Genomic DNA, 23,325 nt, shown 5'->3' on the forward strand with positions numbered 1-23,325 from the left:
CAGCTGTGCCTTGTCATTCTAGTGATCCTCTTCCGTTTAGCGAGCTTGCAAGTGTCACATCGTTTCTTTCCAGCAAGTGTCTATTGCTTCTTTGTCTTGCTCTGCAGGTCGGTACTTTTCAAGTTGGAAACGCAGTGTCGAATGGAGACCTGTTGGATTCATGCTCCTTCGCCTAATCTCTTCTGACACCAAGTGCTCAGAAACAGTCTCCTCCTACCGACATTCATTCCATTCCCAAAAGCCACTACTTGAGCATTTATGCCAGCTACATTCAGCATAGCAAAGAAAATAACTAGTGGCCAACGTGTGGTATTTCGGGCTACGTTGTAACTCCCACACATTTTATCCACGACATCTACTCCATCGTTTTTCCCGTTGTAGCATGTCATAATTATAGGTTTGGCATTTTCTCCAGTTCATCATCAATCGAGTCGTCATCTAAATGATGACTGCAAACGAGCAGGACAATTCTATTTTTCTTAGGAATATAGGAGACTAAAGTGGCATGTTCATTGAAACCAAACATTGATGACTTTACTGTCCTTTGTTTCACATTCCTATGCTCAGCTGGCAGACATCTTTTATTCTTTCTTATTGTGCCGACATAAGATAATCTCTTCTTCTTCTTCAAGTCAACTATCAAGTCAAAGTCTGTGAACCAGTTATCCGCCGTAATACTACGACCTGTGTTTTAGATACGCTTAACAACATCTGATGGTTTATTACTGATATGAAACTGCCCCTCTGGCTGTTTCCCTGGGTAAATTTCCAAATTATGAATGTAGACAGTTTTTGCATCCACTAGGGCGTATATTTTTTATCCCGTATTTGGCTAGTTTTGATGCGATATACTGCTTAAACCAGCATCTTCCACGAAAAGCTTCAAGATTTTCATCTATTGTTACGATCGCCTCAAGAGAATAGTTCTTCTTACAGTTGTCAAAAAATAATTGAAATACTTCCCATATAGCTGCCAAGTTGTCTAACTTCTTACGCTCCTCTCTTGTAACCCTGTCATCAAAAGGAAAGCAACGAAGCAAAAATTAAAGAAAAACGCCTCAAATTCATAACAAGACGGATTTTTTCCACTCCATTGCCGTCCGTGCCCCACAAGTCCTCCAGCATTATTTTGTTGGCATGTCAAGTACCAGACAAATATAAAAGTCCTAAGAATGCCTTTATTTCAATAATATCAGTCACTTTCGCATCTCTTTCCCTTTGAAAAGCCAACGGCCGTAGCCGTGTTGAAACACCGGATCCCGTGAGATCTCCGAAGTTAAGCAACATTGGGCGTGGTAAGGAGTTGGATGGGTTGCCACGCGCTGTTGGTGGGGGTAAGGGAATGGAGGAGCGGAAAGGAACTGGCCACCCTACCGCACGTAAACTCCGGCTCAGGAACACCTCTGCGGAGGTTCGGACCTGCCTTCGGGCAGAATAACCCTTACCTTCCCTTTGAAAATGTCCTTTTACGTTTTCTACAGTATATACTAATTTGTATACCGAGCGGCATTATGTAACATTTCGTCAGTTATAAACAATTTCCAATACTCACCTTCGCCTTTTACGTGACGTGCATCACCAATAACTCCTGGCAGTTTGGTGAGCAAATTATGTGGGGGTGTTTTCTTCCTACGATTAGATTCAGGGTGCTTACCCCATTTTGTGTTTCCATCCTTCCTTGCATAAAACAGGATGTCCCTGAGAAGAGATTCATCTTCCGCTCCACTTTCCTCAGTATCGGAGTTGTCTTCTCTGCTCTCATCCTGATGATCTTCAGAGTCAGTATCACCGTGCTCTTCATTCTGTTACTCTTCGTCAAAATTATTATCAGTAAGTAAACTGTGCATTAATTTCAAGTCACTAGGATTGTTTAAATCGAAAAACTGACGGTTACCGGCCATACTAAAAACACGGAAGGTTTAGGTCGCGTGGCATCCGGTAGGCGCCAAAGTTCAGTATCCCAACACTAATGTTATCAACAATGACAACTTCTCAACTGTATTGTAAGACACGGGGAGCTATGAATATACTGTGAGTGCAGGTTCACCAGACGCAGGCGCTGTGAAGTAGGGCGAGAAAAACTAGCGCTGGCGCCTTCTGGATACGGCGCGACCGACGGAGGGTTTGGTACAGATACAGCATTTGCCTGGGCTGAAATGTGAAACCACTGAAAACCATCTTTAGAGCTGCTAACAGTAGGATTCGAGCCCACCATCTCCCGAATGCAAGCTCACAGCTACGCGACCCTAACCATGCAGCCAGCTCGTTCGGTAGGTCAACAGTTGATAGAGAATCTGGCACCTGGGAGACAGCCCTAACTACCCCGTTCAAAAAATTAGGGGAACATGTTTTGTAACGTCTGGTATGTGAACGTTAATTTGGTAGATGGGGTTGCAATGGTTGTACAGCATACCTTGAGACCTAGCTACTTAGGGTATGTCAAATCGAAGTTATTCTCCATCTGTAGGCGTAGCCATGCATTAAACTGTCAGGTGACCCCTCAAAACAAAGTGAATAGCAGTGCGTCCGTGTGTCGTTGTGAGGTGCACAGACTACTGCGGTCATTTGAGCACTTTGTACGCCAACCAGCACATCCCATTAGACAACGAGGTTCAAGTCGCCAGGGCCGTCACTTTGATCCAGGAAGGATTAAGATTATCATGTGTTTTACCATAATAGCTTAGGCTGAAGATGTCTCACAATAGAAGAGACGAAACATGTCCCTTTTCTTAAAATAAAATAAAATAAAATAAAATAAAATAAAATAAAATAAAATAAAATAAAATAAAATAAAAGAGAATATTGTATTGTATTGTATTGTATTGTATTGTAAAGGTGGAGTCACTCAATCAATTAGAACTTGTTTCTTATATTTTCCCCTTCTACGTCGATCTTCACGCCGTGCGCGGAGGCCATTTAGCTAGTCCACCAAGGCCTAGCCATCTCCTTGGATAATGATCGTTTAAGTGCTTCGTGACACGGCAAGTAAAATGTGCTGAAGCACCGTTCTGACACCGCCATATTCGCTGCCAAATACCCAGAGGAACACCTTTCAAAAATCCAGGCAGTGATTCTACCGAGAATCGGTAGCATTCCTCACCGTTCAGGCGAGAGGAAGGACATACGTACCAAGTACATAGCTACCAACAATGCCGGTCCAAATATTGACACTAAACCGATGCTGAAAAGTGCGCACTTCTGTCACACAGGGATTTCTTCCGCCCTCCCTCAGGCAGTCACCTGCCAATGGACACGAAGATTGAATTAAGGGGTTGGCGGAGATTAGGATCTTGTGATTCTCTCCCGTTGCTGCGTCATAGGCTTGGTGCATATCAGCCATTTCTTCGTTGGTGTACCAAAACGTAGCCATTCTCAATAATTTATACCGCAAATGTAGTACCCAAAACGGACACAAGAGCCTACTGGGGCTGGGAAGCGACTGAGCTAAACGAACGAGAAACTGCGCATTTAAACCGAGCGTATCTCCGTCTCCGTCTACCGTACACTAGTGATGGGCAGTCTGAGACGAGGTCTCGAGATTTCTCGGGATTTCTCGAGACTAACGCAGGCATTATTTCTCGCCAGAAATTTCTAGAAATCTCGAGAACGTTGTCCCCACAATGTGCGGCAAGCAGCGTGTCGTAGGCCTGCAGGCAGTCGGAGCTGAATGTTGTTTGTTCCGAATATGCGAACAGCCAACCACGGGCCTTCTCATTTTCGTAAATACATGTCAACAAGCGACTAGGGTGTTCATTTATACCGAGGTCTATTTTGACGAAGTATAACATAATTATAAAAGATACGCATTCGGGCATTGTATGCACTGGTAGGTACACGAATGAGTGGTTTAAGTACAGAACCTGTACGGCTACTGTAGGTACACGTAACTGGACACTAGATGCGTGCATTATTCGAACTCGAGACGAGGCAAGATGCGCCTTGCTGCATATGCAACCACCATTATGCATGAGTGGAATGTGCAATCTAAATTGCTATAGAGTATTCGCGTCATAATTAGGTAGGTACTTCGATATATGACGGTACAATGTGAACTGTGTCGAATTGTACACGACAACTTGAAGACGATGTCCGAAACGCAACGTAAGTCGTGGATGCCGGTTATTTTTAAGAGATGTCACATAACACAGACCACTGTGTTGCTTATTCAAAAGTAAAATACATCGGCAGAAATACTTCTGGGATGATCCGGCACTTACAAACGCATACTATCTATGAAGAGGAATCGTCACAGAACACCTCCGGACCGGTCTGAATCACAAGAAACTACCCTGCCGACAACGATTATGAGGCATCCAGGTAGGATTTGGCATTCTGTATTCACTTTCGTTAATGGTAAGGAGTTCAACATGCAGTGCTTTCATAGGATTTTGACAAAATTTATCGTCACACACGTTTCCATGTGAGAACTGCTGATGATAACTATCAAGCTTACACTCGTAGTTACTGGGACGTCGCACAGCTCGCAGCACACGAGAATCGGTCTCGAAAGCGTTGCCCATCACCCCTGTTACACGTTCCACTCATGTGTAATGGGGGTTGCGTACAACAGCAAAGCACATCTTCCCCGTCTCAGGTTCGAATAATGCACGCCTCTAGTATCCAAGTAGGTGTACATCCTATCTACAGTTATTAACAAATTATGCATTGTTATTCACCTAGGATGTCCACCCCAAATAAGTCGTGAACAGTTTAAGATACTGACATTCTGTTTCCACTTTAGTTAATGGTATTAAGGGGTTCATAGTTGAACATGCAGTACTTTTCCAGGCTTTTGACAACATGTATTGGCTCACACGTTTTCAGAAGAGAACGTTATTTCACGCAATAACTGCTAATGATATACTATCAAGATTACAGTCGTAGTTACTGGTACGTCGCACAGCTTGCGCTACAGGAGGATCGGTCTCGGGATTCTCGCGAGAGTCTCGAGATCGGTGATGGTAATGATGATGATGATGATGATTGTTGTTTTAAGTGGCCTAACATCGAAGGTCATCGGCCCCTCTCGAGATCGGCGACGTCAGTCTCGAGAGTCTCGAGCGAGAGCGTTGCCCATCACTACCGTACACGCTACTTCCCTTCTCTCCTATGAAGCACAGCAGCGGGCAGTGGTTTGCGCTCTGGCACATCAAATACGAGTTCGTCAATTTTTATCACGCGCCCGGAAGTAAGAAAGTAATCTCATTTTCTCGAAAAGAAAAATGTTCTCCGCCAATCCGATTGCGCCATCGTTCTTTATATAACACGAAGACCATCCCTGATATTTTTATTTACATACTGCAAACATTTTTTTAAAAAGTCTTACAAAACGGTCTCTTGTAATGAAATAACTTGACTAATTTGTAAGTAGGAAAAAAATAGTATAGTATTTCTGTATGTATATCTGTCCTTGTTAGTTTTGTGATATTGAACAGCCGCATTTGGCTGTACTTAGCTCCGCACTGTAGTTTCTTAAGTGATGGTGTATGGAGACCGCGCAGCCATGAAATATTTGGCACCGGGCGAGTTGGCCGTGCGGTTAGGGCCGCGCAGCTGTGAGCTTGCATCCGGGAGATAGTAGGTTCGAACCCTACTGTCGGCAGCCCTGAAGATGGTTTTCCGTGGTTTCCCATTTTCACACCAGGCAAATGCTGGAGCTGTACCTTAATTAAGGCCACGGCCGCTTTGTTTCCCATTCCTAGGCCTTTCCTGTCCCATCGTCGCCATAAGACCTATCGGTGCGACGTAAAACAAATAGCAATATATATATATATTGGTCAGGCGAATTCGTGCCTAAATAAGTTTATACAGGCCTGTAATATCCAAAAGATCCTTTTCTCTCACTTGCCTATCTTCCCTGCTTATGCATTAAGTGGTAATGGTGGTGGTGGTCGTCGTCGTTGTGTTTATTGTTTTAAGAGGAAGTACAACGGGGCAACAATTTTCTACTAACACTAATCAGAAGAGAAAAAATGGAAGAGGTATTATTGTTGCTGTTGCTGGTGGTGATGTTTTAAGAAAAGCTGAATTTCAGAAGAATTGTTGTTACAACTGGAGTAAATCTGATAATTTTTTTATAGTTATTACACATCTGTCATGATACAATTATTTCATCCCCAAACTGTTCAAAGCCTAGTTTCAAACCACATCGTCAGGTTAGGACAAACTACCTGTAAGGAAATTTTAAAGTTTCGCTCAACCTGTGACATAATTCTATAGTAAAGAATCAAGACAATTTTATAGCCTATTATTTCCTCATTCACAAAAGTTTTCTACCGCATTTTCTAAAGTTAATTTATAGTGTATCTGATACTGCAAACTAGCATGAGGTGTTCTACTTGGGAAAACACTGCGAAGATTTGTAAAATATAGTATGTAATAACAATAATAATAATAATAATAATAATAATAATAATAATAATAATAATGATAATAATAATAATAATAATAATAATGGAGCGTGATCTCCGGAGAGGCCCATTGCAGGTCTTTCGAGTTGACGCCTTACAGGCAACCTGCACGCCTGTGAGGATGGGACCCTATCTAAGATGAAACTTGATGTTGAAAACAGCACAAACATTCTGCCCCCGAGCCATAGGAGTTAACTAGTGAAAGTTAAAATCCCCGACCCGAACGGAGATCGAATGCGAGACCCCGTGGGCCAAAGGCAAGCATGCTAATTATTTAGCCGGACAAAACATCTATGAAGCGTAGGGAGAAAGTGTTACTTGTGAACCAACGTTTCAAAGACAGTGTGCGAAAATATATTTGAAGTTTTTATATATAAAATCACTATTTCCTACAAAATACTTCTACACAATTAATTTGTTAATTTCGACGTTTGCTGCAGATAATCGGATAAACTAAAATAAATGACAACAAACAGGAGAGAACAAAACTAACGTTTGTAGTTTGGAGTTTCTTCCTTCCTGTTTTTTCGCCAAGACAATGCGAGACCTCACGAGTTCTTGGTCATTCATACAAAGTTCCACGAGATAGTCTGGGATGACTTACCAGACCTTACACATTTACTGGTTCTTGAATCATCATAATTCTCTTTACTTCAGTCTCGGCATATTATTTAAACAGAAAACTGCTTGAAGATTTCAAAACTTTTAAAAAAATACAGGTCTTGGATAACATTATTGGCCTCCAAGAAAATATACAGAACTTAACATAAACCCCATTTATACTAAATAAGACATCTGAAAGTGGCCTACGAGTAGAAATGCCGCTATGATTCTGGAACAGCTCAACATACCACCCAGCATATCCTTAAGTGCCCTATCAAATCCTTCCCACCGAGTTCGATAGCTGCAGTCGCTTAGGTGCGGCCAGTATCCAGTAATCGGGAAATAGTGGGTTCGAGCCCCACTGTTGGCAGCCCTGAAGATGGTTTTTCCGTGGTTTCCCATTTTCACACCATGCAAATGCCGAGGCTGTACCTTAATTAAGGCCACGGTCGCTTCCTTCCAATTCCTAGGCCTTTCCTATCGCATCGTCGCCATAAGACATATCTGTGTCGGTGCGACGTAAAGAAAATAGCAAAACAAAACAAAAAAAATTCCTTCCCAAGAGGACTCACAGAGTTTCTTCGTCTTATAACTTCAGAAGCTGAAGAAGACCTCAATCATCTGGATGTTTTATTTTAGCGGAATCTCTATGTCTTCTTTTTCTCTTGTTCTATGTAATACGATTAAATAAACAGCCCCGTGGTAAAGGCCCGAGGTGTACATGAAACGTGATTACCTCTTAATCATGGGCCCGGCCACAATTCCTGATTAGTCTACAGGTTTTAATCTGAACAATGCCCTGAGAAAGGTGTTTGTGCCACAGGTTAGTTCAGTCGTCATCGGCTAATTCAAGACTTCCTTTCCTAATCCGATATTTTACGCGTCTTTCTTCCTTTTTTCTTTCCTTCTTAACCCGTTTAACCTCCAGGGTTGATTTTCCGTTGGACTCAGTGAGAGATCCTACGGCTACTTCCTCAAGGACAGTGTCCTTGAGCGTGAGACTTTGAGTCGGGAGATACAACTGGAGAGGAGGACCAGCACCTCGCCCAGGCGGCCTCATCTGCTATGCTTAACAGGGGCCTTGTGGTGGTAGGGGATGGAAAGATTGGAAAAGATATACAAAGAAGAGGGAAGGAAGCGGCCGTGGCCTTAAGTTAGATACCATCCCGGCATTTGCCTGGAGGAGGCGTGGGAAACCATGGAAAACCACTTCGAGGATGGCTGAGGTAGGAATCGAAGCCCCCTCTACTCAGTTGACCTGCCGAGGCTAAGCGGACACCGTTCCTGCCCTCGCCACTTCTCAAATTTCGTGGCAGAGCCGGGAATCAAACCGGGCCTCCGTGGGGGTGGCAGCTAATCACTCTAACCACCACACCACAGAGGTATTTTACGCGCCACCTGACTTCATTCTACGTCATATTTGATATGTATGTATGTTGGATATTCAGCGCGAAGGCTGGTTTGATCCTCCACAGCTCCCCCAAAAGCTACCACAGATATCCTATGTGTCACTGAAGTCATACTAGGGAAATGAGGAGTGAGGTGGTTTCCCGTTGCTTTCCTGACCGAGCCAGAAGTTGCTATTGCATATCAATCTGCCAAACCCACTGAAATGCATGCGCCAACCGACCCTGTGAGTGATATTTTCACACCATTCATAACAGGGACTGGCTGCAGAAGGAATGGCATTACTAGCATCGCTCATTCCTCGGTCACTTTCAGATTGTCAAAGCCAAGGATAAGACAGAGACAGGTCAATGAAAGTAACAAATTGCTCTTGCCCATACCAGAAGACATAGTGTACTGTTAAACACTACATCTCACCAACAAGGCCATATTTGATGTCTTTATTTATTTACGATAAAGATACACTCAATCAGTTTAACACATTTTGTACGCATACAGCACATTGGGAAGTGTTTCGTCATGACGAGACGTCTACATCCCAAACTTACCCGTGAAATATGGCGTTCTGTCACTTATTAATGATACGGAACTGCTGCCTCAGAGCAAGAGCGAGAAATTAATTATGACGACACCATCGCTTGTCAACAGGTATTCAATATGAAAGTTCTAAACTCGATCTGCCTGGGAAGGATGAGGTAGAACTTCATTTCTTTTGTATTTCTCTTGGAATATTAATTAGCTTAGTATGTACCTATTCCAAATGAATTACGGAATCCTTGAGATTGGGGTGTGGAGAGCTGTAGGAAGACACTGTATTTCTGTATAACTGCGAGTGATGACATTTCACAATAGATATATTACACGAAATGCGTGGAAAGGCTTGCACTTAACGTGTTTTGAACACGCAATAAAATGCAAAATGTACTTAAACAGCGATCTGTCTGTCTGTCTGTTAGGTCATCAGCCCAGAGGTGGTTGGATCCTCAAATAGCACCACCAAAGGTTATGCGGTTATAAGGAAACCGCAAAAACCAATGGCAGCACCAAAATGAGGCGTACTAGGCAAGATGAGGCGTGAGGTAGTTTGCCATTGCTTTCCTCACTGGGTCAGAAAGTACTATTGCAGCACAACTGACCCTATGAGCAGCACCTTTCATAACACTCAGATGCACTAGTCATGCTCTGAATGTCATTACTCAGCACTGCCCATACCCCAGCAACTTCCATATTGTCACAGCCATTGATGTTGACTGAGACTTCGGTGGAAGCTACACTTTACTCTGGCCTGTGCCAAGAGATGGATGCAAAAGTACTGTATCCATCAAGAAATGACAGCAGGCAGTAAACAGCGATATAAATGCGAAACCAGAAATGTTTTCAAATAAAATTTAATGTACATGCCGTTAGTTAATGATATATATTTTAAAATTATTCTGAACTTCCATGAATATAATATAAATATTTTTTTCTATAATATAGGCTACTTAAAATACATACAAAATTTTACTCTACATAGTGCATTTTTATTTTACTCCTCGCTCTGGGCACATGCGATTTTAATTTCACATTAATATTATCAAGACACACCACTTATTCACTAGAAATAACTCAAGTTCTGCATTTTTCTTCAAAATACTATAAAACGCTATATCGCAAATGTATAAACGCTAAAAAAAATGCTATTTACAAATAAAACTGCTAAATTTCTGATTTCAAGATGCTAAAAATCACGTCCCCTGTGTATTAGGCCTACATACAGGAGCAACACATGCTCTGTGATAGAACCAAGAAACCACCGAGCCGAGGCCATATTATTATTATTATTATTATTGTTATTATTATTATTATTATTATTATTAATTTATAATAATAATAGGTAAGGGTTATTCTGCACGAAGGCAGGTCCGAACCTCCGCAGAGGTGTTCCTGAGCCGGAGTGTACGTGCGGTAGGGTGGCCAGTCCCTTTCCGCAACCCATCCAACTCCTGACCACGCCCAATGTTGCTTAACTTCGGAGATCTCACGGGATCCGGTGTTTCAACACGGCTATGGCCGTTGGCTATAATAATAATGTGTTTTATTTATTCTGGCAAAGTTAGGGATGTACTACCTTTCTTACACTTAACCAGTCTTAACCTAGAACACTGTTAATAATAACTACTGATAATAATATGACAATGAAAAGAAAATCCACAGCCTGTTTCCAGTCATTCGACCGGGTCAGGAATGGAATGAATGAAGCCCCATCTAGCGGTGAGGATAGGAATTTTGCCGGCTACCGAAGCCTGTCTCTCTTCTGTGGCAATGATTAATGAATGACAGATGAAATGAAATTATATTGGAAAGTGTTGCTGGAATGAATTATGACAGGGAAAACCGGAGTACACGGAGAAAAACCTGCCCCGCCTGCGCTTTGTCCAGCACAAATCTCACATGGAGTGACCGGGATTTGAACCACGGAATCCAGCGGTGAGAGGCCGGCGTCCTCCCGCCTGCGCCACGAAGGTTACCAATATGACAATATTAACAATAATAACAGTAATAGTATTAATAAAAGTAATCACACTTAAAAAATAGTATCATCTACCTGTATATAATAAACATCGTACGTAGAGTACATTAAAAATATGTTAATAATGTGTACTATAACCACTAATTAAGAGAAAGTTTAGAAAATGTATATATTTCTATAGTACACCGAAATATCGCCTTCATTTGAGAGGTGAAGAGAAGGATTAGTAAGAAGAAGATGATCTGTGAAAGGAAGATGGACATAATGATGAAGAGGCGGTAGGAGGAGGTGTTTCAGGTCATAACTTGTTGATTCATGCATGTTTACCTAGTATTTCGACACAGGCATGTTTTAAAGCTGAGCTGCTGGACTTGCTTCTGACGTCCACTGGTAAGAGATTCCATTGTCGGACTGCGGTAACGGTGAATGATTTCGTGTAGATTGCTGTTCTGTGTACAGGAACGGATAAACACATGGTGCTGCAGGATCGGGTATTTTTGTTATGGTCTGTGGAGAGGAGCTTGATGCGATCACGGTGATAGGCTGGCTGAGAAGTTTTAAGAATATTATGCAGAAAGCAAAGAGTATGAAGTGTGCGCCGTTCTTGCAGGCGAAGCCACCCCAGCCGTGTGTAAGACGGTGTGACACGGTCAGCGTAAAGAAGTCCACAGATAAATCTTACACAAGCATTCTGAGCACACTGTAATTTCCTTCCTCAGTCTACTCCTAGGATTTTGTAAACTATATCGCAACAATCAAAATGAGGTAATTCGAGTGATTCAACAATAATTTTCTTTAGTTTAAAAGGGAAATTTACTGAGACAGTGTAGCGTTCCGTATATTTTTCTACACACAGATAACATTTGGACAGAGCAGGATAGATGTTCGTCAAATATTATACCGAGGAGGAGGTGTTTCAGCTCATAACTTGATGATTCATGCATATTTACCTAGTATTTCGACACAGGCATGTTTTAAAGCTGAGCTGCTGGACTTGCTTCTGACGTCTATTCTGTATGGGAGTACCACTTACGGACAACTGTGGTAACGCTGTTCGATTGAGTTTGCAAAGTAATTTAGGGTAACCAATAATTATTGCCTGGGATTTTGATAAGTTTAATTTTAATCCGTGGTTTTTGGCCCACATATCTATGGTAATCAAATTTTATTATTGTCCATCTCTTAACATGAAACGATTATCTTTCGTTGAAAACCAATAAGTTCTTTCCTGACAACGTTCATAAAGTTCTTCAAGTACTTGTTTAAATGACGAAAAATGAAATTCAAAATAACGTCTTTTCACTTCAAAAATGAATTTCCCTAGAGTCTTTTTAATATTTCAACACTTCAAAGTGTCGTAAATTGTATCTTCTTCTAAAGTCCTGTCTTATAGTCTGTTTTAGAATTGTCATTCAACACTTATAAAATGTAATGTGAATTCCAGTGAGCGAAATAGTTCGTTGAATGATGAATGAAATCACTGATTCTAAAGTTCAACTTGTAATAAAGTTAGTCAGTTTAAATCTCAAGTTTGTTTAGACAGGCACTCATATCACCTGAATTATCTGGATATCAGGACTGGAAATGTAGAGAAATGCGGTTCAACGAACAGCATATGAAGTACTTGGTAAGTGGTGTTGAGATGCCATCCCCACGGTACCACGTTTGAGTCCCGCATAGTAACCATGTTCCAAATCCAGCGGCGAACCACGTTTCGTCTCCCGCGTAGTAACCACGTTTAAATTCCATGAAGTCACCACGTTCCAACTCCCTCGTAGTCGAAATGATAGCAGGTTGATATGACAAAATAGGCACTCGGTCAGGGTTTTAACGTGTCACTTATAAACTTTATAAACAAGACAAAGTTCAACTGACAAGATTAACTTGTGAGTGTCCTACACTTGTAAACCGTAAAATGGCACTCTATTTTACTAGGTGCATTTCCTCTAATGTTTAATCACTGGTATAAAATTATTATTGCTCATTAGATTGGATTCACTGTTCATGTTGAAGCACAGTTATAACATATTTACACACGAAAATCAAAGTCTTATTCGCCATAACGAAATACATAATGCGGAGATATTTGCAAGTTTATATGACGGCAATGTCATACAATGTCAAATACTGTTCACTTGTAATGAAGGTTTAGCCTTATTAAACCAATAGTTATTACACACGTATTTAAGGTGATATTATGAAATAGATTAGTTTAACAGATTAAATGTTCAATTATTTCACTTGAAAATCGTCTTAATATTCACACGCTTATTTCTCATGAATGTTTAAAGTCAGTTTCATTCGAATACAAATACAAGTTTAAATCAATTAAATTTTTTCGATTTACAGTTGAAAATATTAAGGCTGTAAAGTGATTAAATATTATAAGTCTTTGACAACACTTTGGAATTATTAAGTTAGTATCATATCACTCGAAAAGTTTCTAAGTTCCAGCACGAATTATTGTTTTATAAGTCTTGTCGAAAACTTCGTACGATGTGATGTCTTGAGGTCGAACCTCGCGGACCTGTTCACGTGAGACAGCATGACTAAACGACGGCAGCGAGTTGAGAATTGAACTGACTTGACCTAGCCGAACCCCGTTTTAATACCAATCTGTCGAGGACAGCTTCCTCCCCTCGTGGAAAAATCAAGTTTCTTTACACCTGAATTACTTTTATGTCCGTAGATCGATATTAATGAAATCGCAGTATGTTTGCCTTTAAATAATGGGCTATACGATGGCGTGTCCCATTAAGTGATATATCAGTGGGTTCCAAAGTTAGTAAAATTTATTCTAGTATGTTCGATCATATAAGGTGGTGTTCACGTGATAGTTGCATCACCCTCCTGCGTGACGTAGCTTGCTTGCTGTACGCATGCTAGTCTCGTCCCGTTGCGCTGACTTCCATTAAATAAAATTATGTTGCAGGCCATACATGGTTCCTGGTACAATATATATCTGTAAGTCATCTGCGTATAAGTGGTATTTACAGTGTTTTAATCCGGAAGCTATGGCATTTATATACAAAGAGAAAAATAGGGGACCTAGTACAGATCTTTGTTGTATTCCTACGTCAACCGTACGCCAATTTGAATACTCATTGTTGTTATTACATACACACTGCCGGCGATCGGCGAGATAGGACTGATCCATTGAAGTGCACTCCTGGAAAAATTTAAACTATTTAATTTGGATATAAATATGTCTCTGCCAACAGTGTCGAAAGCTTTACGAATGTCCAATAACGCTAGAACTGTCAGTTGTTTGTTGTCCATAGCTTGCCTTATGTCATCAGCCACATGTGTTAATGCACTGCAAGTGCTGTGTCTCGGTCTAAAGCCGGACTGGTGGATATCGAGGAGACTGTTGTAAGATAGTTAGTAAACTGCTTGTGAACTATGAATTCTAAAGCTTTTTTCAACATGTCTAAGATGCTAATCGGTCGATAGTCACCGACGCCCTTTGCCAGTCTTATTTTCGGAAGCGGGCGAACTATGGCCATTTTCCATATTTCCGGATAAGTCCCCTGTTGCAGTGAATAATTAAAGATATTCACCGATGGATAAATGATGTGGTGAGAATTTTCATGAGCATTTCGTGGCCTATATTATCTACGCCCCTAGCATTGGGCTTGATGCGTTTTATTGAGTCAATCACTTCTTGCGGTGTGACGTGACTGAAGTAAAATTTATCTCTGTGTGGAGATGGCGTATTATAATATGTATTAATTGTTTTCTCTTTCACGACCGGATTAATTCCCGTTGGCGAGATAAAATGGTCGTTTAATTCATCTACGTTAACGTTTGGTTCTTTGTCAAATTTCTGGTTATTGATGCCAAAATATTTCATCGATTTCCACATCGTCGCAGGGCGTACGTCAGGTCTAATCAAGTTATGGGCGTAACGTCGTCTAGCGCTTCAAATTTTAGAGGTCGTTTTATTGCGCAGTGTTTGATATGTCTGGTGGTTGACTTCTGTTGGGTGGTGTTTGTATCGTCTATGAGCAGCGTCCCGTTCAGCCATTGAGTGACGAATTTCGTCATCTATCTAGGGTTTAGGAGCTCTGGAACCTTTCTCCGTACGTACTGGGGCGTGCCGATCGTAGAGTTGTTTTACTAGGTTATTACATGTTGAAACCATTTCTTCTACATTATTGGCGATATTCATCACCGTCTATGGCACGGAAAGGGCATCTTCTTCTAATTTATCTGGGTCAATTCGTCTGAGGTCCCTGCATGATAATATTTTCGTCCTTGGTTTCGGGCTCTGTATTGGTAGGACAGGTAGATTATGTCATGTCCATGTTGCAGAACTTTCGCTGAATTGTTTGTTATTATTAGATCGAAAAGGGTGTGACTGCAATTAGTGTGGTGGGTTGGTCCGAGGGGTAAAATTGTCACTCTACATGCTTTGAAGATATTCGTCGAGTTGAAGCTGCGGTACTGTCTAACAAATTTGTGTTGAAGTCTCCCTTTATAATAACGCGTTCATAGTCTGGCAGAAGGTTTAGTATTTCAGTCTCAAGGTCGGTCAAATGCCCTACTTTCGGAGGCTTGTAAACCACTCCCATCAAGCATTTCGCTCAAATAGTGTTACCTCTACAAACAAAAACTCCAGTTTACGTTCATACTGTGAAGGTGAATGGCTAATTACTTGAGGGCTGTGTTCTCTGACAACATAAGCAACCCCCCACCCACCGCCTTTACCCTCACGGTTATTTCATAGAAGGACGTACCCGTCCATGTCAATAGCTGAGCTGGGGCATTTGCTGCTCAGCCACGTTTCAGTCATAAGAATTGCATGGAACTGGCACGAAGACAACAGATCATGCATTTCATCCATGCGCGTTTAGGAGAGCAAAGACTGCACATTACAGTGACAAACATTAAGAGCTCTTGGAAACTGTTTCACGGTTTCCTTCAAGATAGTAGCGTCTGAAAGAGGACCTGGGTTTTCTCTAGCCGCTATGTGTGTGAAGGGATCGTTTAACGGAACAGGGGAGTAAGTCGATGGAATTAAAGGAATGCGCTTAGGCCTGCTGTCGTCAGAACATGTCCTTATTGTGTTAAAAGGTTGCCAACTTCGGAACAGAAAATTAAAACTAAAACAGAACTAACGAGAGGACTACGATTAAACACAGTTCAAGCAATACTGATTACTGTAGAAATAAAAGATGCGAAGCTAATAAAATGACAGAACACACTACACACAAATTATACAAGGTAAATCACACAAATAAGTCTAATTTTAAATAAGAAGGTTCTAACTACCGATGTTACACTTGGAAAACAGATACCTGATATAGTAAAAGATGTGATAGAAAGTGTGTTATGGGAGATAGGATGAATGGGAGGGAAAGAGAGAGGGAGAGAAGAAAGAAAAAGTGAAAGTTAACTGTAGTGTATTCCTACTATGAAAGCAAGGGAAGACAATATTTCGGTACTCGCATTCAAAGCGAATGTAGTTCTGTATGGATATAGTGATGGGTAGTGATATTTGCATATTACAATCTAGGAATATCACACATGCGGTTGATACGACACCCCATTTGCCAACTTAATTGTGACATCCCCGTGATCAGTCCAAGTGTTCCTCAGCCCTTGAACAGTGATGGCTGCTTTCAGAATTGCTAGACGAGTTGCAGTCAAGTCTTCCCGTATCATGGTAGATGTTAATTTTAGTTGGCGCTTCCGTGTGAAAACCTCTTGCCTGGAGCGGAAGGACGTGAAATTCACAATGATGGGCCGAGGTTTTCCAGGCACCTTCGGTCCTACTCTGTGGCTCCTGTCAATGTCAGTTTTGGTTACCTTGGCCTCCATTTTATTGCAGAGGCTCACAACAATGCCGTATGTGTTCTCACCCTCACTTTCAGCAATACCAAACAGACGTAAACTTGACCTCCTTTGGTACTGTTCCAGGGAGTCGCACTTTGCCTCAACGTCTTCTTTGAGATGTTTTATTTCTTTTTCGCGGCACTCGAGCTTTTTGTTTAGATCATTCACCAATTCGGCATTGAACTAGAGACTACGCTCAAGTTCTTTCACCACGATTACCGTCACCTGTCTCGCCACTGCACTTACAATACTGTCCACGAAGCGTTCGGAGAGCACGGCCTCGTCCAGTGCCTTTCTCACCACCTGTTTGATTTCGTTGACACCACTGCTGGCACTACCGTTGCTAGCTTTATTAGGATGAGATCCATTTTTAATATTATTCTGATATACACAACGATATCTATTTAAAACTGGTCTCAACTTGAACCCTGGCACAAGTTCCACAGATCTGCACTTTTCCACACCACACACTACTTCTGTTCACCTACAAAATTCGCTTCAACGGAGAGCCGATTTACTTGAGTGCTTCCATGAGCAGAGAGAGATACGTGAGAGAGGCCATGTTAGAACCACATGAAACTCTTCCAAGAACTACTTCATCCTTTCTCGCTGTTGTTTTCTTTCTTCCGTCCATGTACTGCCTGATTTCCTCTTGGATTTCTCTGTAAATTTACCATAAAATATTGCTTTCCTAAATTATTTTCAATTTGCAATAAGTTCTTTTTTAATATTGCGTAGTTCCAAATCTTCTTCGGCTTCTTTGAAAAATTCTGGTTTAGTTTTGTTTTTTCTGTTTTTTGCATAGTGTTCAAAAATGTGTTTTGTTAATCTGTCTTTGTCCATTCTGTACAGGTGACCAAATATTCTTAATGTTCTTTTTCAGAAGGCATGTCCTATTTTTCCCGATCTTTTGTATGAATCTTGTTCTGGTCTCAGATTGTGTATGACATTTTCCCAAATAGGTCCCATCTGTCTTTCTGAGAAGGTATTCAAACACTCTATTGCATATAAAGCTGCAGTTTTGTAGTGTCTCAATTTAGGATTTCTGGATACTGACTTTTTGTTGTATATGTACCAGGGGTACACATTCTCCGGCTATTTAAACTGTGCGCCTTCTCTATGGCCATCTATGTCAGTGATTACGAACTTTTAAAAACATACGAAAAACTTCCTTCTCCGATTGTTAGGTGGCTCTAGCACCTAGTTTCTGGCGATCTCTGCAGGGATAATCCCAAATTAATTTCAGAAGACATTTCATGTGTTATAGTTGGTAAACCGTTTTTCTGGTTATTGTCAAATACAGTAGAGATAATTCGCGACACTGAGCGAGATATCGAGGGACAGCTATTGGAGCTCACTCTAGCGGATAGATCAGAACAGTACTGATTCTCTCATAAGAGGACATGTATTTTTGTGTGAAGTTTTTGGTGTTATTTATGCGTTTTCAGTGAGTTGCCGTAATTAAATAGTAGCGTGTGTCATTCCTTGATATCTCCTCTCAACATGAGGAAAAAGATATGTGCTGTGTTTGGCTGCAAGTAATTACGAAGTAGAGAAAAATGCGCGGTCGTTCTTCAGGTTCCCTCGTGACAAGAACATGTAAGTAATATTGTGTTTGCATATATATTCTTCCAGTGACAGAGATTTTTATAGTACTTCATAATCTTCTGACCTGCTCGACCCATATTTAACTGGCATAAAATGTAATACGCATATTTTATTGTATAGTGCAGCAGTTAACCTTCAATACCGATCTGTTGTTGTAGGTGTGATCTGTGGGTTTTGAAATGTCACAGAAGTGATTTGGATAAGGTGTACAAGAAAGAAGGGACGTTACGCTTAGATAAGAATTATAAGATCTGTTCAGATCATTTCCAGGCCAGAGACTTTAGAAATCCTCGACAATACAGCCAAGGGTATGTTACATTTTTGCTCTAATTGTACGTAAATATTCCTTAAAGCATCACTATCGACAACATTTTCATACTTTTCTTTCTTTTATCCCTCTTCTCAGATTAAAGCCGGAATTTCATAGATTTTCTTTCTGTTAGTAGGCTTCATATTAAGAGGAAAATCGTCCAGATTTTAATTGTTAATTCATTGCATCATGTGTGTAAGGAATGTGCTGATATTTTTATTGACAAGTGTCTTAATGTGATGATAAAATGTTTTTAAATGAGAAAAAAGACAAATCCAATCGTAAAAGTTCAGGCAGGAATGCTAAAGCTAAAAAAGTAATGCATAAATGGAAGATCAAGCCATTTCACAGCAGCCCATTTTATATCTTGTTTATGTGTCTCAGTCGTTGAATAATAACCTATTAAATAATTCTTCATTCATTTATCCAGAATTGCTTTAGCAACTTCGAAGTTAATATCTCAATAACACTTTCTTTCTAGACGTAACTTCTTTATCCATTTCCGTATATACATTTCCAATGATATTTGAATTTAGCGCGATTTGTTCAGGTCAAGTCACTAGGAGCACCACCGTCGAATTGTCTCCCATTTTAGCAAGGCGAAATCCGTAAGTGTCGCGTATTATCTCTACTGTATTTGTTATTGTTTATTTTACGTACCAGAGTTGTCAACACTTAACCTGGTTCCTCCTGTAATGTTCTCTGCCTATCACATGCATGTAACTAAGTTCTCTAGCCAGTCAAACCCGGGGGTGTGTATGGAAATTTAGCCTATCAGTGCTCTGAATTTTAATTTTATCCGGAACCTTCCCATACGGAGCTATTTCAGGAGAGCACTTTAGGGCCATCTTGTATGATTTGCTCTGGATGTTGAGAGTGCCACTTGATGGAGGTTAGAGAGGGCAGGAGGCAGGGTGCGGCCGGCCTGAAGAAGATCCAGCGCTATAAGGTGATGGCAGAATTTACATAAACATGTGAGGGGAAGGTTTCAGCAGTTTTCTTTTGGGATGAAATTTAGGACCTTCTGCGCAGTCTTAGGACTCATATTCCCTACTGGGAAAATATTTATGGAGGGGAGCACGAGTGGTGTTCCTCAGATCTCTCCCCTTCTGGATGACTAAAGTTTTTCAACGTCTAAATTTTGGAAATCTTGTCTCGGCTTTAAATTTCCCCTCTTTAGTCACCCTTTTAGTATGGTATTAGCCTCTGTATCATTGGTCCTTAAGCCCACTTAGGTTTTTGTCTCTTCCCGAATGTTCGTTAAGGCGTGTTGTTGTTTCGCCTCCTTACCTTTTGTTAATGGCCTGTTTTGTGTAACCATTTATTTTTATTCTTTAGGTCTTCTATTGTGGAAAACTATGTCCTTGTATATTCCTTATGGTTCTTCGGGTAACTGTGTCTACGTTTAGGTTCCCTTTAGGAACAGTACTTAAACTGATTGTGGAACTTTGTAATGGATAGCCCACCATGGGCTAACCGATGTATGAATACTATGAAGTGGGGTCAACCTAGGGGATACCGAGTGTACTTGAGATTGTAATTAGCAACTGACTGCTTGATTGAGGCTAGCCTCTACTGTATCTTGGAGCAGAGACTCCTATAATATTGTACCTGTTCGTAGAATTATACCTGTAAGGAGCAATTATGATCTATCAGATGTAAGTTAACGACTCTGAGTTTCTCCCAATTCATTTTGTACCTGATTAAGGTCTTCGAAGTCCAATGTATTGTTGGAGCTGAGGAGTCGTTGTTAATGTCAATATCTCCGAGTTCTATTCCAACTGTTTCTTGTTATGTCATTAAATTACTCTCTCTGAATTTTAAGAAAGGAAAGAAACAAAATTTCCCAAGATTGCTGAAGTAAATGTTTCCTCTAAGTGATCCGTTGTCCAGCCATTCAATCCAGGCGCTTCCTGTTTCTCTGTGAGCGACGGAATCACGGTAACAGTATATATTCATCGTTGCTTGATAACGTTTTTCCTTTTGAGAATTCGTGCCTTCATGCTCTCCTTTTCAACCGTTATCATTGTTTATTACTTCCCCTTAGTATATGAAATTGTTGACTCTTTCGATTCTTTTGTGTTTGAATATTTGAGTTTCTGCAGGTGCATGGTTGGTACTAGTGATCCATTCTGATTTTTCATAGGAAACTTGTAATCCTATTTTGGCCGCACACCTTTCCAAGTCTTCTAACTTTGTCCTTCCTGCTTGTATTATTATTATTATTATTATTATTATTATTATTATTTTAAAACGACAATGTCCCTTCTTAAAATAGCTTACGGTAAAGTTGTATGGTTACGTCACTGCTACTTAACTCGGCCGACACATGGCAACGACTGGTGATCGCCGATAGTTAAAACGGGGTGGGAAGTTCTTGGTTCAAATGCTCTCCCTGCAACTTACAAAATAATTAATAAGCTTCAAGTTTTCACCGAGAGAAAGCACTCTCGGCATCGTTATGTTCCATTTATTGCCCAACAGATGCCTCCAAAGGCAGCTATCAAAAATACCTGTGCATATCTCCGACGTTTGTTAACACTCTTATCCCACCTGTCTGGAGAACAAGGGGAATCGAGTTCGAGTACCGAGATTGACTGAAGAACCACATGGCACCAGCTGCCGAAATGCAAGTATTCTAAGTAGACGCTACTTGGATGACTTGCGTTTCAATTTTAATATTTCATTCTCATTGACAGATCTATGTAGGTGGATTGGAACGCAGAGAGAATTTTGCTGAATTTCTACCGCATGTGTTCACCACGATTCTTTTTAAACCTACGAATTTGTCTGTCTGAAAAATCTACTGAACTCGGTCAGCATCAAAAACCTGAGATCTCATATATTGTTCTATTCTGTTCCATTCCGTTCCGTTTGGTTTTGCTGAGTACTGTTCCCTTGTGTTCCATTCCATTGCATTCTGTTCTATTATGTACTGTTTTGCTATTCGGTTCCATTCAGGCCCAATCCATTTTACTGTTTTTCACTCCGTTTAATTCTGTTCTGTTTTTTATCAGTTCTGTTTTGATCTGTTCAATCGTGTTTTGTTATACTTTGTTCCGCTCCATTACATTCTGTTCTGTTTTTATCTGTTCTGTTTTTATCTGTTCAATCGTGTTTTGCTATACTTTGTTCCGCTACGTTGCATTCTGTTCCGTTCTGTTCTGCTCTGTTCTGTTCTGTTCTGATCCTGTGGCATGTCGGCTTTTGTTTGAATCTCATAAAACATTGCTGACCTTATCGATTGAACACAGAAGAACTGTTTTATCTATATTATATACAGACACTGAGTTTCTTTTCTTAGACGGCCGTTTGAGGACCACCGTCACACGAAGCGCCTCTTCACTCCGGAGATCAAGCGCTTTCTCAAAGGATGGCTCGTGCGACGAAGGGACAACCCATACCCTAACCGCGATGAGAAGAAAGGCTTGGCTGTACAGACCGGCTTAACATATATACAGGTAACTTTTCTCTCCTCAAGTAAACATTTGTGGACAACGCCTCAGGGATTATTTATTTAATTATTTATTTATTTATTTATTTATTTATTTATTTATTTATTTATTTATTTATTTATTTATTTATTTATTTATTTATTTATTTATTTATTTATTTATTTATTTATTTATTTATTTTGACGCAGATTGGAAGAACATTCATTTATTTAAAATGTGAACTTATATGGTGTGACAGACTGGATAAAGCTCATTCAAAGCTCATTGTTTTAGAAGCCTTTCTCGAGGGCAGTTGAGATTTTCTTCTGGTGACACAGAGCATAGTTTTCTGCGAAACGTAAAGCTCACCTCATTTTCTCGACACAGCATAAGCCCATACGCCTATAACATGTCTATAAGTACGAGCCGAGAAAGCGTCAATGGCAACATTCATAAAATTATTAATCATAAAATTTGAGGCAAAAGGCAAGGGCAATGAAAGAAAATTCACACTAAGTCAAAGACAATGTACTTCCTGGACCCTGTAAAGAGAGAATACACTGCCTAATCTGATAGAAGAACACGTTCTGGAAATGTAGTTTCCGAGGGAAGAAATAAAATTTGAGAGGGTGATCAGAGGTAAGTCATTATTGAAATGTTCACTATTGTTACCAACAATGTACAAATCCAATTACATCTGACTTCGAAGTGGACAGAGCCAGAGGAACTGCCAGTAGAGTATAATGGGGCTGTTGGTTTTTCATTCTATAGCACTTTGTTCTTAGTATTATTAATCCGAAATAGAGGACATACCAACTACGAAATCTGGAGTATTCCTGATATGGAGCCAGGTTTCGATGTTGATAACTTACAGTACAATTACAATAATAATAATAATAATAATAATAATAATAATAATATATTTTTAAAATTTGCTAAACGTCGCACCGACACAGATAGGTCTTATGGCGACGATGGTGTAATGGGAAAGCCAAACATTTCGACGGGAATCCCAACAAAGGCGATTAGATCCACGAAAAAATGCCTAACCTGTACGGAAATCGAACTAGCGGCTTTCTGGTAATTGGCATCCACCCTACTTCTGCGGATTTTCAATGAATTGAATAAATATGTTAAATATGCCAATAACCAGAAAGACGCGAAGCGCGCTACAGTTATGAAGCCAAGCCCTGCATTCGGGAG

The 23,325-nt window shown here is 40.5% G+C and overlaps 1 protein-coding gene across 2 annotated transcripts in view; it reads left to right on the plus strand.

The window, feature by feature from the left end:
• Positions 1–23,325, plus strand: part of LOC136876922 (homeobox protein Mohawk) — a 167,442-nt gene that overhangs the window by 81,850 nt on the left and 62,267 nt on the right. For both annotated transcript variants that reach the window (XM_067150678.2, XM_067150679.2), the window contains exon 3: positions 21,993–22,149. In XM_067150678.2, coding sequence (XP_067006779.2) covers positions 21,993–22,149 — 157 coding nt within the window. The remainder of the gene's footprint in view (positions 1–21,992; positions 22,150–23,325) is intronic.

This window comes from Anabrus simplex, chromosome 7 (assembly GCF_040414725.1).
Source record: "Anabrus simplex isolate iqAnaSimp1 chromosome 7, ASM4041472v1, whole genome shotgun sequence".
In the NCBI taxonomy this organism is placed as follows: domain Eukaryota; kingdom Metazoa; phylum Arthropoda; class Insecta; order Orthoptera; family Tettigoniidae; genus Anabrus; species Anabrus simplex.